General features: G+C 29.4%; 1 protein-coding gene across 1 annotated transcript; it reads left to right on the top strand.

The window, feature by feature from the left end:
* The first annotated feature begins 14612 nt into the window (after positions 1-14612).
* On the top strand, positions 14613-15173 carry LOC139867987 (light-harvesting complex-like protein 3 isotype 2, chloroplastic). Its single transcript, XM_071856329.1, has 2 exons — positions 14613-14877; positions 15025-15173. Exons 1-2 carry the CDS (start codon positions 14613-14615, stop codon positions 15171-15173), a joined length of 414 nt encoding a protein of 137 aa, XP_071712430.1.
* Positions 15174-15899: the final 726 nt, after the last annotated feature.

Here is a 15899-nt window from a genome sequence, read left to right on the forward strand (position 1 = left end):
TTTCCGTGTTGTTATCGGGCTTTATATTTTCCCTTATATGTCGGAGCTCTATGCTCTTGTTTTTCCTTCCCGACTTCAAGTCAAGCGAATAATGGTCTAGAATTCGTAGGTATGGAGTTTCAAATGATCATAATATACAAAGCAGAAGGAAAGGTAATAGCACGATTTGATTTGTCAAATTACTAGAATTACTAAGGATAGAACTATCAAGAATATATGTTCTTGATATGTTCAGAGGTTAAGTAGAATGTAAAAGTCATGTAACATGGCAAATGATGATTATAAAGTCTATGAATCATCATCTTCCATTAAAAATTTAGCATGACTTACTGTAATATATTTACGTTGGCCTGACATCATTATATTATACTAACTCATGCTTCAATTCCCAACACTACCTCAAATCATTCAAAATTTAAACTTGTATGTTATAGAAATATAGAAACTAAAACAGTTTCCTTTATTATGTAACACAGAAAGTGCGAAGTGATAAATAATTTCGGACAAGAGTAGTTATGAATGTATCTTCGGAAATATGGAGGATATTTATAATGAAAGATACGATGATATCTTAGAATTTTCTAAGATCAAATGATAACGAGCAAAATTCTTCTGTAAGGATTTAGAATGCGTAAGGAGATCTTTTGTGATTTTCATCAGAAATCGAATCATCTAGATTATTTGATTACAGGTTTAATCCTTGTGATTTGTCCACGGTCTCCTTCATGGTTTGCTCAATCCGTTTTTCAGCACCAAATTTTCTATCAAGCGTTCCCAATACCCCATTCTTTATCATCAAACTCCTGGCCATTTAGGCCATCTACAATTTTACTGTTTCCTCTGCATTTAATGCAGCCATATTTGAATCGTCAGTTATCAATCTGAGATGGTTTCAAGAAATTTCGTTTTTAGATGATTGAACGCTGATTGTGATCGTCAAGATTCAAAGGATGTTTTCAAAAATTTTGAATTTGAAGTGTTTAAGCGTAAGATGCATCCATCAATGGATCTAACAGTTGACGAAGAAATGTTTGTGATTTTCAAAAGTAAGGAATGGTAAGTTCGGTGGTTTGATGTGATAATTCATCATAGAATACGAATGAATATAATTCATGAATGTAGTGAACTTTAAGAAGATAACACTTGCTAAAGTTTTACTTAAATTCCGATATGTCAAAATCAGAATATGTATTTGAATTTGTATGAAAATGGTTGTTCTTTAGTGAACGGATACATATGTGGATGTAAGTAGTATAGTTAATGACTGTTGAATCAGAATTGAAGAATGTACGGTGTAACATATTAATGTGAGATATAAATATTTCTCGGGTATTACCTACCCGTTAAAATATTTTCACCGTCAACAGTTTGTACAATAGAATATTTAATTACAATCTTTATGAAAATATACGTACATATATATTTTCTTTCAAATGTAATCATGGATTTAATGAGTTAATATAATATTAAACTCATTTGATTTACAGTTGAAATGAGAATTAATAATCTCCAAAACCTTAGAGATTTAATAATTGTCGCGAAATATTTCGCTAATGAAGTTATGAATCAATACTTCATCGTTCATTGTTATTGATATATCTCGGTATATGATGTTGGTGCTCGTGGATTTCTTGTGAAATTCACAAGGCACGAATAATGTTTTCTAGAAAGTTTTGAGTGCATCGGAAATGGAAGTGTAAAATCAAACATGTATTTGAATAATACACTTGATTTATTATGAAAATGGAGTTTAGTGTGCTGAAGCAGTGATTAACGATTGTTAAGTCATTAACGAAGGATGTACATCATAGCATATTAGTGATATGAATTAACCGAGTAGTATTTACTAGTTAAGATTCACACGTAATAGCTTAGTACGAAAATATTTATTATTGTTCCAAACCATATATATATATATAAAGTATACATATATAATTCTTCAGGAAGAATGAGTCAATACATCTTAACTCATTATTACTAATATTCCTTGGTATCTATGGGGCGTATGATGTTAATGTTTGAGGTACTGAGTGTGATGTTGAGGCGTGGAATGCAGATGTTGTTGTTGGTGAAGATGATGCTGTTGGCGGTGATGCTGATGGTACTGGTGGTGCTGGTTATGCTGCTGGTGCTGCTGTTGGTGCTCGTAGGTTTTGCACCATATTTTCCAAAGCCACTACTCGAGCGCGAAGCTCGTTGACTTCTTCTATTATTCTGGGATGATTGGCGGTTCGGACAAGGGGATGAATAAGATCTGAAATTCTAGATATTATATATTCGTGACGGGATATCCTGGAAATGAGGGTGAAAATAGTGTTCCGAACGGGTTCGCCGGTAAGTGCTTCAGGTTCTTCGCCAATAAGGCAATGTGGTGGGTGAAAAAGATCACCTTCTTCACTTCTCCATTGATTAAGTAGACTACGAACCCACCCCCAATTCATCCAGAAAAGGTGATGACTAATTGGTTGGTTCATTCCGGTTACGCTGCCATTAGAGCTTGAGGAGTTCAAGGAATCAAGTGAGAAATCCATATTATCTGATCAAAATAAGGGTTTTTGTTATAAGATGAGTGTTGAATATTAAATGATATATTTGTCTTCTTGATATACGTATATATAGAAAAAAAGATTTCCATAATTTATGGAGGAAATTTAGAAAAAGTGTTAGACAAAGTCTATTAAGATAGATATGATAAGATATAATAAGATATGTTGTGTCTATACTCCAATAATAGCAGTATGACGTGTCGAGATCATAAAATGATAAGTATGTAATCTGATAATCTTTCAATTAAAGACTTTCAATTCGTAATGGCCTATTCAGGTCTACGGCTTGAGCTATAGGATCCTTTAAATCGATAATCCAAACCCTTCTATTCTAGAGTTTCGTAGACGCCATCCGTCAAGAAAATTCAATGATAAAAAAATAACAAGAAATCAAAGATTTAAAAGTAATGAATATGAGTAGTGATGACATTATAATGTCTTTAAGATAACTCAATGACATTTTCCGGTTCACAAACCGATGCATAAAGGCATAAAGCATATAGGTACGTGATATAACAAGGAGGTTATATACGTTTGAGTATGAATAGTAACAAATATAGGAGTTTCAAAAATCATGGATAATATTTCATGTAATACATATGTAATACACAAAACTATGATAGATGACATAGGAATGTCGAGAACGGTGTCGCATTTAAATGTGGTGGCGGAATTGAATAGTACTTAGGAAAGTGAGCAGAGTTCTTAGGTTGGCTCGGCATTCTAAGATAAGTAAAGTTTCTAAAGTATAGTGTAGCATTTAACAGTTTAAGGCAACAATTAAAGGCACTATAGTCAAGGAAAGTTGTAGTCCTACATTGCTAAGATACCTAATTGTATAAGGCACACATAAAATGCAATCCTGGTTCTCTACATCAGCCTGCTCTGATACCAATCTGTCACACCCCCAAAATGGACCAGGGGTAATTGTGACCAATCATATCATAACACAGTTGTATAAGCGAGAACGACTCTAAATGAGACGTTATATTTTTAAATAAACAGCGGAAGCATTATTCAAAGTTTTACATCATAAGAGTACAGTAAATGGGAAATGTCTAAATAAAATGATAAATATGAATGATGGATTCCATGCAAGCAGCAAAGCATACGTCAATCATCTAGTAGCAAGTAGCAGCTAGCTCAATCATTACCTGAGACAAAACATGCTTAAAGTGTCAACCAAAAAGGTTGAGTGAAATTCACAGGTTTATAAATAATATCCAAAGTTTTAGACCACAAGATTTAGTTTAAAGTTGATTGATATAGAAATATCAATCTAAAAGTGTTGCTGCATTTTGTAATATCGCTACTAAACAAGTTTACCCTATGACACCTTGTACTGTCAGTGTCGTGGAATCATTATTATGTAACCAAAGACCAACTGTCGAATGGTTAGAGACGTTACTCTCAATAGACCTACTCACAATAATTAAGTTTGCATTTAAACGTAGCAATTAACGATATTACGGTAGGGATTTAGCATGAATCAAAGCATGACAGCATAGTTAACAATTTAGTACTTGTGTCTAAGCGTAAAACAGTTATAAAGCAAGCATGTGTCTCACCCCAAAAGTTATAAAACAGTTATGAAACAGTAAAAAGTGGGGCTATGAAGTTCACCTTAGTAGCACATGAAAGAATTGAACGGAAGGACGTGACCGAGATCTCAACCTAGAGATAGAACGTATGATCAGACATTGCCTAACAGACAATAGTATATAGTACTATATTGATAGTAATGGTTCACTAAAGAATTTCCATTTTTGGAAGTTTACTATTTATGGAAAGTTTCCACTTATAGTAATTTTCCAATTTTAGAAAGTTCGGGTTAATCTTTAGCAAGACGTTGTATAACTTTACTCAAACTTCGTTGCTATCAAATAAGTCAGGAATGACCAGATGTAACCGGGGGCCCAAGACTCTTGACCAGAATCTAAGTCATGGCATTCGAGATCCACAAGCTTACCCATAAATGGCAACCTAGACATCATTCACTTACAACCGTGAGTAGCGATGAAGTTCACATGAATTATACATTATCTTTGATTAACCTTCACTTTAGGTGTATACACACAACGAATTATTAATGTACTTAATAATTATATATGTGATAATATAACCTAAGTTTTATTTAATATTTAGTTATTATACCTTAGTATGTCTTATATATATTAAATATAATTATCTTTAAATAAATACCTAAATTACTTCAAAAATAATAGTGTTTTATTAATCGAATATTATTCAAAAATGTCTAAATAATAAATTAAATATCTAAAAATTACATACATAATTTTTATAGTCTTAGTTAATCATATAGATTAGTATAAAAATTTAAGAAAACGTTTTTATTATATTTTTGTATTTATTTTTGTTTTTACCCTTAATGTATTCACAAAACAATTTTAATTCTACATAATTACTAAATAAACCCAAATAATTATTTTTATAATTTTTATAAGTTTCTATCAGTCTAATAACCTGTAGAAAAATATTTAAAAAAAAATATTTTTTATTATTTTATATTTATTCTTAATTTACCTTCGAATTACATAATAATAGAGTTTAATTATATAATAAATACCAATTCGACTCAAGTAATTATTTTTATAATTTTTTTCAGATCTATATAAGTTTTAAAAACATAGAAAAAAATTATATATATTTTATTTTTGGTTAAAAGTATTTATTACGAATTTTACATTGTTTTTACGTTTAAACACTACATAATACGTATTTAATTATAAATAATATTCCATAAATTATCAAAATTATTTTTATGCATCATAACACTTATAATACTAATTATAACATATAAACATAATTAATTTCGAATTTTACAAAGAATATACAATAAATATAAATATAAATGACAATATTGAAAAAAATTAATAAAAATAGAAAGTACCTCAAATTTTCTTCAAGGTTTTGAGAGAATAACTTAAGTTTTTGTGTTTGGCAAGAAAAAATGAATGAGGAGCCATGTATTTATAGGTAAAAAATGGTTGGTGAAAAGAAAAAAAATAATAAAATAAAGGTGCTAATTTTGACAAAATAATAAAAACATGTTAAAAATGTTTTTAATAAGTTTTTATTTTTGAAAATATTTAGTCAAAATTCATGGGCTCATTATTTAATTTATAAAAAAAATCTTATTTCTTTTTATTTTTATTTTTTTTATAAGCTAAAAATATATATAATGATTAAAATAATTTATTATTTAATTAATAATTATGTTACATATAGTTTTAAATATAATACGCATTAATATTAACTAAAGTTATTTTATATAATTAGTGTAAACTTTAGTTAACAGAACGTGTCGACTAAAAATAAATATTTGATCAATGTCGAATTTAATTATATATTACGTATGGATAACAACCCTATAGTCAAATTAGTCAATTCAGGCATGGAAATATGAGGGTTGTTATACTTTTCAACTTAGGAATAAACCTCACGTCTTTCAAAGTCCAATTAGAACTAGGAGTAGTCTTCAATACAACATCTCCCATACCTTCAATTTTGTCATACCCCGTCCTAATCCATCTGGACGAAGTCATCAACATCTGGTTCCATTGCGATGATCGAATCCAAATAATGTCTTTAAAATGAGCAAATGCACAGCGAAAGGTTTCTTTCATACCTGAGAATAAACATGCTTTCAAGTGTCAACCAAAAGGTTGGTGAGTTCATAAATTTATCTTAAAACAATAAAATTCATCATTTTGATAGACCACAAGATTTAAATGTTTCATGGTACAAATGGGTCCGAATCCTATACCCACCTGTAATGTACATGTGATATCTTTTAAATACAGTACACCTTTCTCGTGTACGAAATCATCTTTCATAAATCTTAGGAACCGTACACATATCTCGTGCATAAAAATAACATACACATAACCTGTGTATAAAATCATTCTCTCGATACATAACATTCGCATTAATTGGTGGCAATTATCATGTCCACATAATTCAATGGTGGTAATTATCATGTCCACATAATTCAATGGTGGCAATTATCATGTCCACATAATTCAATGGTGGCAATTATCATGTCCACATAATTCAATAATAATCCGCAGAACTTCTATCTGCATAATAATTCATTCGAGGAATGTTTTGCTTGTGTCTATCTCGTCAAACATTTATAAAAGCATTTCATGTATTCGCAGTACAAAATATATTTCAAAAGCATTTAATAAAGCAGTTGTAAAAATAGCGCATGTATTCTCAGTCCCAAAAATCTAAAGAGTAAAAGGGAATCAAATAAACTCACTGTACTGTATTTTGTAGTAAAAATACATATGACGACATTTGAACAATGCAGGGTTTGTCCTCGGATTCACGAACCTATATCATTTGTATATTTATTAATATACATAATTGTAATCGATCGAATATATATATATATATATATATATATATATATATATATATATATATATATATATATATTATTGGTGATGTAAACTATAGATACATATATAGTGTAATAATAAGTCTCATTGTATATATTTTCCTTTTTATATATATATATATTTAGATATAGATAAGTTATGTGTATAAATATGTATTTATATATAAAATCTTTATTTTTATGCTAATAACTCTAATGACGTCATTAAAACTCTTATTTTCATAATCGTATCTATTTTAATAATAATGGTCTAGATAATACTGATAGCAATAATAATGATAGTTTTAGTAAAAATATTACTTTTAATAATAATGGTAATTTTAATGGCTTTGATAGAAATTTTTAGTAATCACATAGTATCACTAATATTAATGTTTAATTGATAAGTCTCTTAATGGTACATTGTAATGTTAATAATAATGATGACAATACTAATAATAATATCTGTGTTAGTAATAATAATAATTATTATTATAATTTGGTACTAATACCATTATCAGTGATAATAATAATTTATAATGCTAAAAACAAACATATATTTCATAGCATTATCCCTCAAGAAAGACAAGCTTTTAGTTGCAATTGTTCTATTTACAAGTGATATTCGTTTAAATAATAAAAGGTGAAGACAAAAGACAGATTCGACGAATTGAAGACGCAAACGACTAAAAAGCTCAAAAGTACAAAGTACAATCAAAGAGGTTCCAATTATTAATAAGAAACGTCTCAGAATTACAAGAGTACAAGATTCAAAACGCAAAGTACAAGATATTAAATTGTACGCAAGGACGTTCAAAAATCCGGAACCGGGACCAGAGTCAACTCTCAACGCTCGACACAACGGACTAAAAATTACAAGTCAACGGAGTACAAGAATATAATATAATATATATATAATTAAATTTAATTATATATATTATATTATATAATAAATAAATAGGCAGCCCATGTTTTTAAAGACTTTTGAGCCTCCCCAGTTGGCCATGCGATCGCATGGCCTTGAAGGGCAAAGCCCATGCGATCGCATGAGGCCCTTTTTCAGCCCACATGCCTATAAAAGTCGCAGTTTGGTGCATCAAAAAAATATATATCCATCCATCCAACTCTCAACGTATATATATATATATATATATATATATATATATATATATATATATATATATATATATATATTAATTTTAATTTTAATTTTAAATTCTAATAATAAGGGTATGTTAGCGAATGTTGTAAGGGTGTAAGTCGAAATTCTGTCCGTGTAACGCTACGCTATTTTTAATCATTGGAAGTTATGTTCAACCTTTTTAATTTAATGTCTCGTAGCTAAGTTATTATTATGCTTATTTAAAACGAAGTAATCATGATGTTGGGCTAATTACTAAAATAGGGTAATTGAGCTTTGTACCATAATTGAGGTTTGGACAAAAGAACGATACTTGTGGAAATTAGACTATGGGCTATTAATGGGCTTTATATTTGTTTAACTAAATGATAGTTTGTTAATTTTAATATAAAGATTTACAATTGGACATACCTATAAATAACCATATACACTCGATCGGACACGATGGGCCGGATATTTATATGTACGAATAATCGTTCATTTAACCGGACACGAGAATGGATTAATAGTCACTAGAATTATTAAAACAGGGGTGAAATTATGTACAAGGACACTTGGCATAATTGATAACAAAGTATTAAAACCTTGGGTTACACTCAGTCGATATCCTGGTGTAATTATTAAACAAAGTATTAAGGCCTTGTTACAGTTTAAGTCCCCAATTAGTTGGAATATTTGACTTCGGATATAAGGATAATTTGACGAGGATGCTCGCACTTTATATTTATGACTGATGGACTGTTATGGACAAAAACCAGACGGACATATTAAATAATCCAGGACAAAGAACAATTAACCCATGGGAATAAACTAAAATCAACACGTCAAACATCATGATTACGGAAGTTTAAATAATCATAATTCCTTTATTTTCATATTTAATTGCACTTCTAATTATTACACTTTTATTTATTGTTATTGTATTTAATTGCACTTTTATTTATTGTTATTGTATTTAATTGCACTTTTATTTATCGTACTCTTTAATTATCGTAATTTTATTTTATCGCACTTTTATTAATCGCAATTTCATTATCATTATTTACTTTACGCTTTAAATTAAGTCTTTTATTTATTTAATATTTTACATTAGGTTTTAACTGCGACTAAAGTTTTAAAAATCGACAAACCGGTCATTAAACGGTAAAAACCCCCTTTTTATAATAATAATATTACTTATATATATTCGTATTTTTATAAATTAAAACTAATATAGCGTTAAGCTTTGTTGAAAAGATTCCCTGTGGAACGAACCGGGCTTACTAAAAACTACACTACTGTACGATTAGGTACACTGCCTATAAGTGTTGTAGCAAGGTTTAGTTATATCCGTTCTATAAATAAATAAATATCTTGTGTAAAATTGTATCGTATTTAATAGTATTTCCTAGTAAAAATAAAGCTATTTCATATACACCTCGCAGAACATCAATAATAGTTTGTGTTATTTTGATAATAGTATAGCAATAATAATTTTATTCGTAAAAATGATAATAATACTAAAATGATAAATTAATAATAATAACACATTAATAATACTTATAACGATTTTAGTAATTGTTATAATATTTATAATTATGATAATATTGATAATTATTATAATTCTTATAATAATAACAACAATAATAATAATCATGGTAATAACAATAATAATCATATTAATAATATTAATAATATTATAATACTTGTATTAATAACAATAATTAATAATAATAATAATAATAATAATAATAATAATAATAATAATAATAATAATAATAACAATAATAATGATAATAATAATAGTTTTGAAAATAAAATTTACCTTTAAAAGAGTTTCTAAAAAGAAAAGCCCCCAACAGGGCTCGAACCCACAACCCCTCGAAAACCCATCAACACTTTTAACCATCCAAGCCGTCCCATTTTCTGATTATATGTTCATACTTTATTTATTTAAACCCACCAAGTATTCTATCATCTTCTTCAATATGAAATAGACCAGAGATGTGTTCACCATAAGATTATTGAGTTAAGATTTTGATTAAGATTTAAAATTGACAGTAACAGACCTAAATTGAAAACATTTGAACATCAGAAAATAAATAAATAAATTTATAAGTCTGCTGTATCAGTTTCGAAGACACATACAAACTCAATTCTTGATTTTAAAATTGAAGCTGTTTTAGACTATACTTCCTACATGAAATAGTTCGCAAATCTCTTTTAGAAACTATCCGTATCTTCAATTTACCTTAAAACTTAGAAATGAACTCGAATTTTCCCATGAACACATTGGTTGACTTTTTAATTCAAATACTTTGACTCCAAAATTCGATCCCGATATTAGAAATTGACAGTTGAAACTTTCCAGATCGATTAAGTAAAATCTTCCTAACAAAACTGTTTTAACACATTTTGAAACATATTTCGAATTCAAATAGTTTGAAAAATAAAGCAAGAACAGAGGTAACGTGCAGTTTTAAATCTTTTCTGTTAAATTCAACTGTTAATTATGATTGTAATTGATATTGTGTGTGTAAAGTGGAATGAGTTTGTTATGAATACAGAGAAATCACTGGCTTTTAAAGCTATTTGATATCAACAGGATGAATTACAAGGACGAAAGGGAAAAAAAATTAAACTAGTTGCTATCGTGTTGTATCAGATTCTTGTTAATTGAAATGGACGTTAAACAGATTGGGGACATAAACAAAAAACGCATTGTAACTTGATAGATATATGGAACTGAATCAGATTCCAAATTCTACGTTTGATATTATATATATATATATATATATATATATATATATATATATATATATATATATATATATATATATATATATATATATATTAAATATTAAATATTAATATTAATAATTAATAATTATAATTATATTAATAATAATTAAATTTCTAATAATAATAATAATAATAATAAGAATAATAATAAGAATAATAATAATAATAAGAATAAGAATAATAATAATAATAAGAGTAATAATACTAATAAGTCACAATAAAATAATTTTAGTGAATTTGATAATAATAATATTATTAATGATAATAATAATAACAATACTAATTATATTAGTATTAATAAGGATAATAATAATATTAATGATAATATTTATATATATCAAATTCTATATCTATATGTTATATATTTATTATACTGATATTAAAAATACTAATGTTGATATCATTTTGAAAGTGGTAACAATATTACCTTAGTAACTATATCTTAAATTCATAACTTAATTGAATATCTTAATATTATTTATTATTAATTATGTATCGTAATATATTATGTAATAACATATACTGAATGTTTAATATTTACACATTTTATATTTATTATTATGCAATTGTGTTTGCATATTAGTTACCTCATGTAAATATGAATACGTTATAATGTTATATATATATAATCATTTTATATCTATTACTATATTATATTATTTCATATTAGAAATTACAATAATGATAATTATGTATAGAAGTCATTTATATTTATATATATATATATATATATATATATATATATATATATATATATATATATATATATATATATATATATATATATATATATATATATATATATATATATATATATATATATATATATATAGATTTATTTATCTTAACAACAACATTATTATCTTGCATGTTATTTTACATATTTGGTTTTAAATGTTTAGCTTGTATTTTATTATTTCAAATTATATTTCAAATTATTATATATATATATATATATATATATATATATATATATATATGTACATTTAAATATTTATAAAATCATTTACAAATAGTTGTTCGTGAATCGTCGGGAATAGTCAAGGGTCAATTGAATCCATCTAAATAGTTCAAAAATTTTGAGACTCAGTATTATAGACTTTGCTTATCGTATCGAAATCATATTTAGATTAAGTTTAAATTTGGTCGGAAATTTCCGGGTCGTCACAAATTTCAAGCTTTTTATTGTTTTCCAATCTTACCTTACCTTGATACGATCGAAAATTCTTCATCGAACTCCTAGTGGGTGAGGCATGAAATGAAGCTCCCGAATCTAAAATCCAAGACTCCGCCGAATCTCCAACACTACATAAAATTGCATCATCCGTATCTTCCGCGGTAAAGTTAACACCTTTCGCTGGAGAATTTTTACAATTCCTTTGAAAGTGTCCCTTTTGATTGCAACCCTAACAAATAGCTTCACTTCGGTCCTTTAATGGATACCGTTTCTTTGACTTCTTCCTACCCTTCTTCTCATCACCACGATCAATTTTTCTACCACGGTTGTCGGCACTTAACAAGGATCCGGATGACTATTCCCCCGAGTTTCTCCTATGAGTGTCTTCACCGAGAATCAAATCCCTAATACCTACAAAATCTAGCTTAGTAGTTCCCGTAGAGCTACTAACCGCGGTAACCGTACCCGACCAACTCTCCGGTAATGATGAAAGCAAGATTAGTGCTTTTAGTTCATCATCAAACTTGAGATCTACCGATTCAAGCCTTGATATAATATTGTTGAATTCGTTGATGTGATCCGTTGCACTCGAACCTTCTCTCATCTTCGTATTGAACAATTTTAGCATAAGAAAAACCTTATTCGCCGCCGTGGGTTTTTCGTACATGTTGGAGAGAGCCTTCAAAATGCAAACGTTGTTTTCTCATTCACAACGTTATATGCAACGTTCTAGGCGAGAGAAAGACGAATCGCACCCAAAGCTTGGCGATCCAAAAGAGACCAATCGGCATCATCCATGCTTTCGGGTTTCACCTCCAACAAGGGTTGGTGTAGCTTCTTTCGATACAAGTAATCTTCGATTTGTATATTCCAAAAGTCGAAGTCTTTTCCATCAAACCTATCGATTCTAAATTTTTCGTCTTCCGCCATCTTCCCAGTTCAAAAACCTTGAGCTCTGATACCAATTGTTAGGGTTACTGGACCCAACAATAAGAGTTCCAGAAATAACCTTTCCCACAATGGACAAACGAAGACAAAAATAAAGAAAATAAGAACACGAAGAATTAACGTGGTTATATGTAATCAACAGATTGATTACTTTAATTCACGGGCCAAACTAAAGAGATATTATTGATAAATTTCGTGATACAATGTATGGGTTACAATAGAGTCTTTATATAGGCAAAACTCAACAAGGAAACGACTTAGGGAGCAAGCCAAACTCGATTCTGGAAAGTTCCTTCTGTTAGACACGCATCACGGTCGCGATGCCTTCATCCCGGTCGTGATACACTCTCCCCAAAATTGGGCCTCGTTCTGTCATTGCATCGCGGTTGCGATCCGCTCATTGTGGTCGCGATTCGCCCCTGTTTTCGCGAGTCTTGATTGTTTGAATCTCTTTCACACTCAAACACAACACACCTCCGAAACAAATTTAGACGAGTCGGTAATCTATCTAACGCCAATCTCCAAAGGTGAATATATGATTGACTATAGTAATAGATGATATAGAAAAACACGTGCTCATATTTAGGTGCGGTGATGATATGTAAATTTAATGTTTTACGATTTATTTCATGTACGTTCATGTATAATGTATATGGAATATGTACTCGTAACCTTCTTTTTTCCTTTCTTTTCCTTTTTTCTTATTGAAAATTGAGAAATTAAAGATAGTGGGTTGGTAGCTAGGGTGATGATTGGATTTGATAAGTTATGATTATAATTGTGGTTATGTATCTTATGCATAATATGTTGCCACGTTGTTTATAATTTGATGACGCTTTATGTGGACTATAACTACTCACCCATACATATTACAGAGTATATACTTTTGTTTTTCATTTTTACTAGTGCAAGGATCCGTGGATTCACGGGATTTTAAAGAAAAATTATTGAATGATATGCTATATTTGAAAATAGAATTTTGAACGACTAAAACCCTTGGAACCAAATAGACTAATACACTCAAATGACACCAGAACCCATTACAACAATACCCATTAGAATGGACTTTTTTGCTCAGTTGGTCCCTCTATTATACCCCAAATCGCTACTATAGTCCCTCGATTTTTAATTTGGCAATCAGCGTCCCTGAGTTATTTTGATTTTGCAATTCGCATCCCTCCGTCAAGTTTCTGTTAAAAAGGTCCGTTAACTCCTGTCACGTGCAATGCATGTGAGGGTATAATCATCTTTTTACTCTTTTCTTCATTAAAAACAAGGGACCACCGGCGCAAAATATCTTATAATTATATATTTTTAATTTATAAATTTATAAAATTAAAAATATTAGGAGAGTAATTGTTTATTCGTCCGACTGCGATAAAGATGGTTGAGTTTTCTTCCCAGTTTTAAATATTTTTTTCTTTAACCCTCTACCAAACATCCCAAAATAGATAGATGAATATTCCAATATCTTCAACTTAATTTCACTCCTGCTTAAATACTCTCACCACTTCAATTCTCAGCCCTAGCTTAATTTCCTCAATCACATACACAATATGCTCTGATCTATACTCCAGAAAATAAAAATTCAAACTATAAATATCGCCTTCATCAATGGCTTTATTTTCTTCAACTCCAACCACAAAGCTTCCTTCTTTTTCATCTTCATCGAAAACCCACTTACCAATTAACTTATATCATTCTATAAAGCCTCAAAGGAAGTTGCTTTTTATGCCAATTAGAAGTACTGAAAATGGGTCTGGAGCTGCTGCCGTTATTGTTGAAGAAAAGACAGATTCTGAGGTTGGAAACGGAGCTCCGGTGGCGAATTTGGTTGAGGAAGTGGCTCTGAAATATGAAGATCCGAAATGGGTTTCGGGTACTTGGGATTGAAAGCAGTTTCAGAAAGGTGGAGCTACCGACTGGGATGCTGTTATTGATGCTGGTGAGATTATGTAGACCAAATTCATTATTAATATGACTCATGAAATTTGTACATTTATTTGAAATTTGGGGTTTAATTAAGGGTTCAAGTCTAATTTAGAAGACAATCCAGAATCTTCCAACAATGACTTTCCTGTAGTTTTTGACACCTCGATTATTCCATGGTGGGCTTGGATGAAGCGGTTTCATCTTCTTGAAGCCGAACTGCTCAATGGTTTGCCAAATTTATAAATTGTTATATGATCGAAATAAAATGAAGCTAAATATCTTACATTTTTTAAGAAGCTTAGAAATTGCCAATTTGGATACACAAATGATGTGATTTGGTGCTTTTCACAAAAAAAAACAAAAAAAAAATTAAAATTAAAAAAATGATTTGATTTGGCCCCAACACCAGATCGAAAGTTGGGGCTATTTGAAAGTGATGTGTTTCGTATGTTATATCTAATTCATATATGACCCATTTAGCTTCTGTTTCTCAGGTTGAGCTGCAATGGTAGGATTCTTGATGGCTTACCTTGTTTATAAGAATTTATAAATTTATAATTTAAAAATATATAATTATAAGATATTTTGCGCCGGTGGTCCCTTGTTTTTAATGAAGAAAAGAGTAAAAAGACGATTATACCCTCACATGCATTGCACGTGACAGGAGTTAACGGACCTTTTTAACAGAAACTTGACGGAGGGATGCGAATTGCAAAATCAGAATAACTCAGGGACGTTGATTGCCAAATTAAAAACCAAAGGACCAAAGTAGCGATTTGGGGTATAATAGAGGGACCAACTGAGAAAAAAGTCATTAGAATGGGATGAAAAGGACTCCAACTCCAAATTTATGTACAAATTAAGTACATACTATGTCACTCAAAACCCCATTTATCCAAAATCCATCAACATATTAATATCTTCCCATGACTCCATTTTCTACTTCTTAACCGTTATCAAAAACTGATT

The sequence above is a fragment of the Rutidosis leptorrhynchoides genome, chromosome 9 (assembly GCF_046630445.1).
Source record: "Rutidosis leptorrhynchoides isolate AG116_Rl617_1_P2 chromosome 9, CSIRO_AGI_Rlap_v1, whole genome shotgun sequence".
Classification (NCBI taxonomy): Eukaryota; Viridiplantae; Streptophyta; class Magnoliopsida; order Asterales; family Asteraceae; genus Rutidosis; species Rutidosis leptorrhynchoides.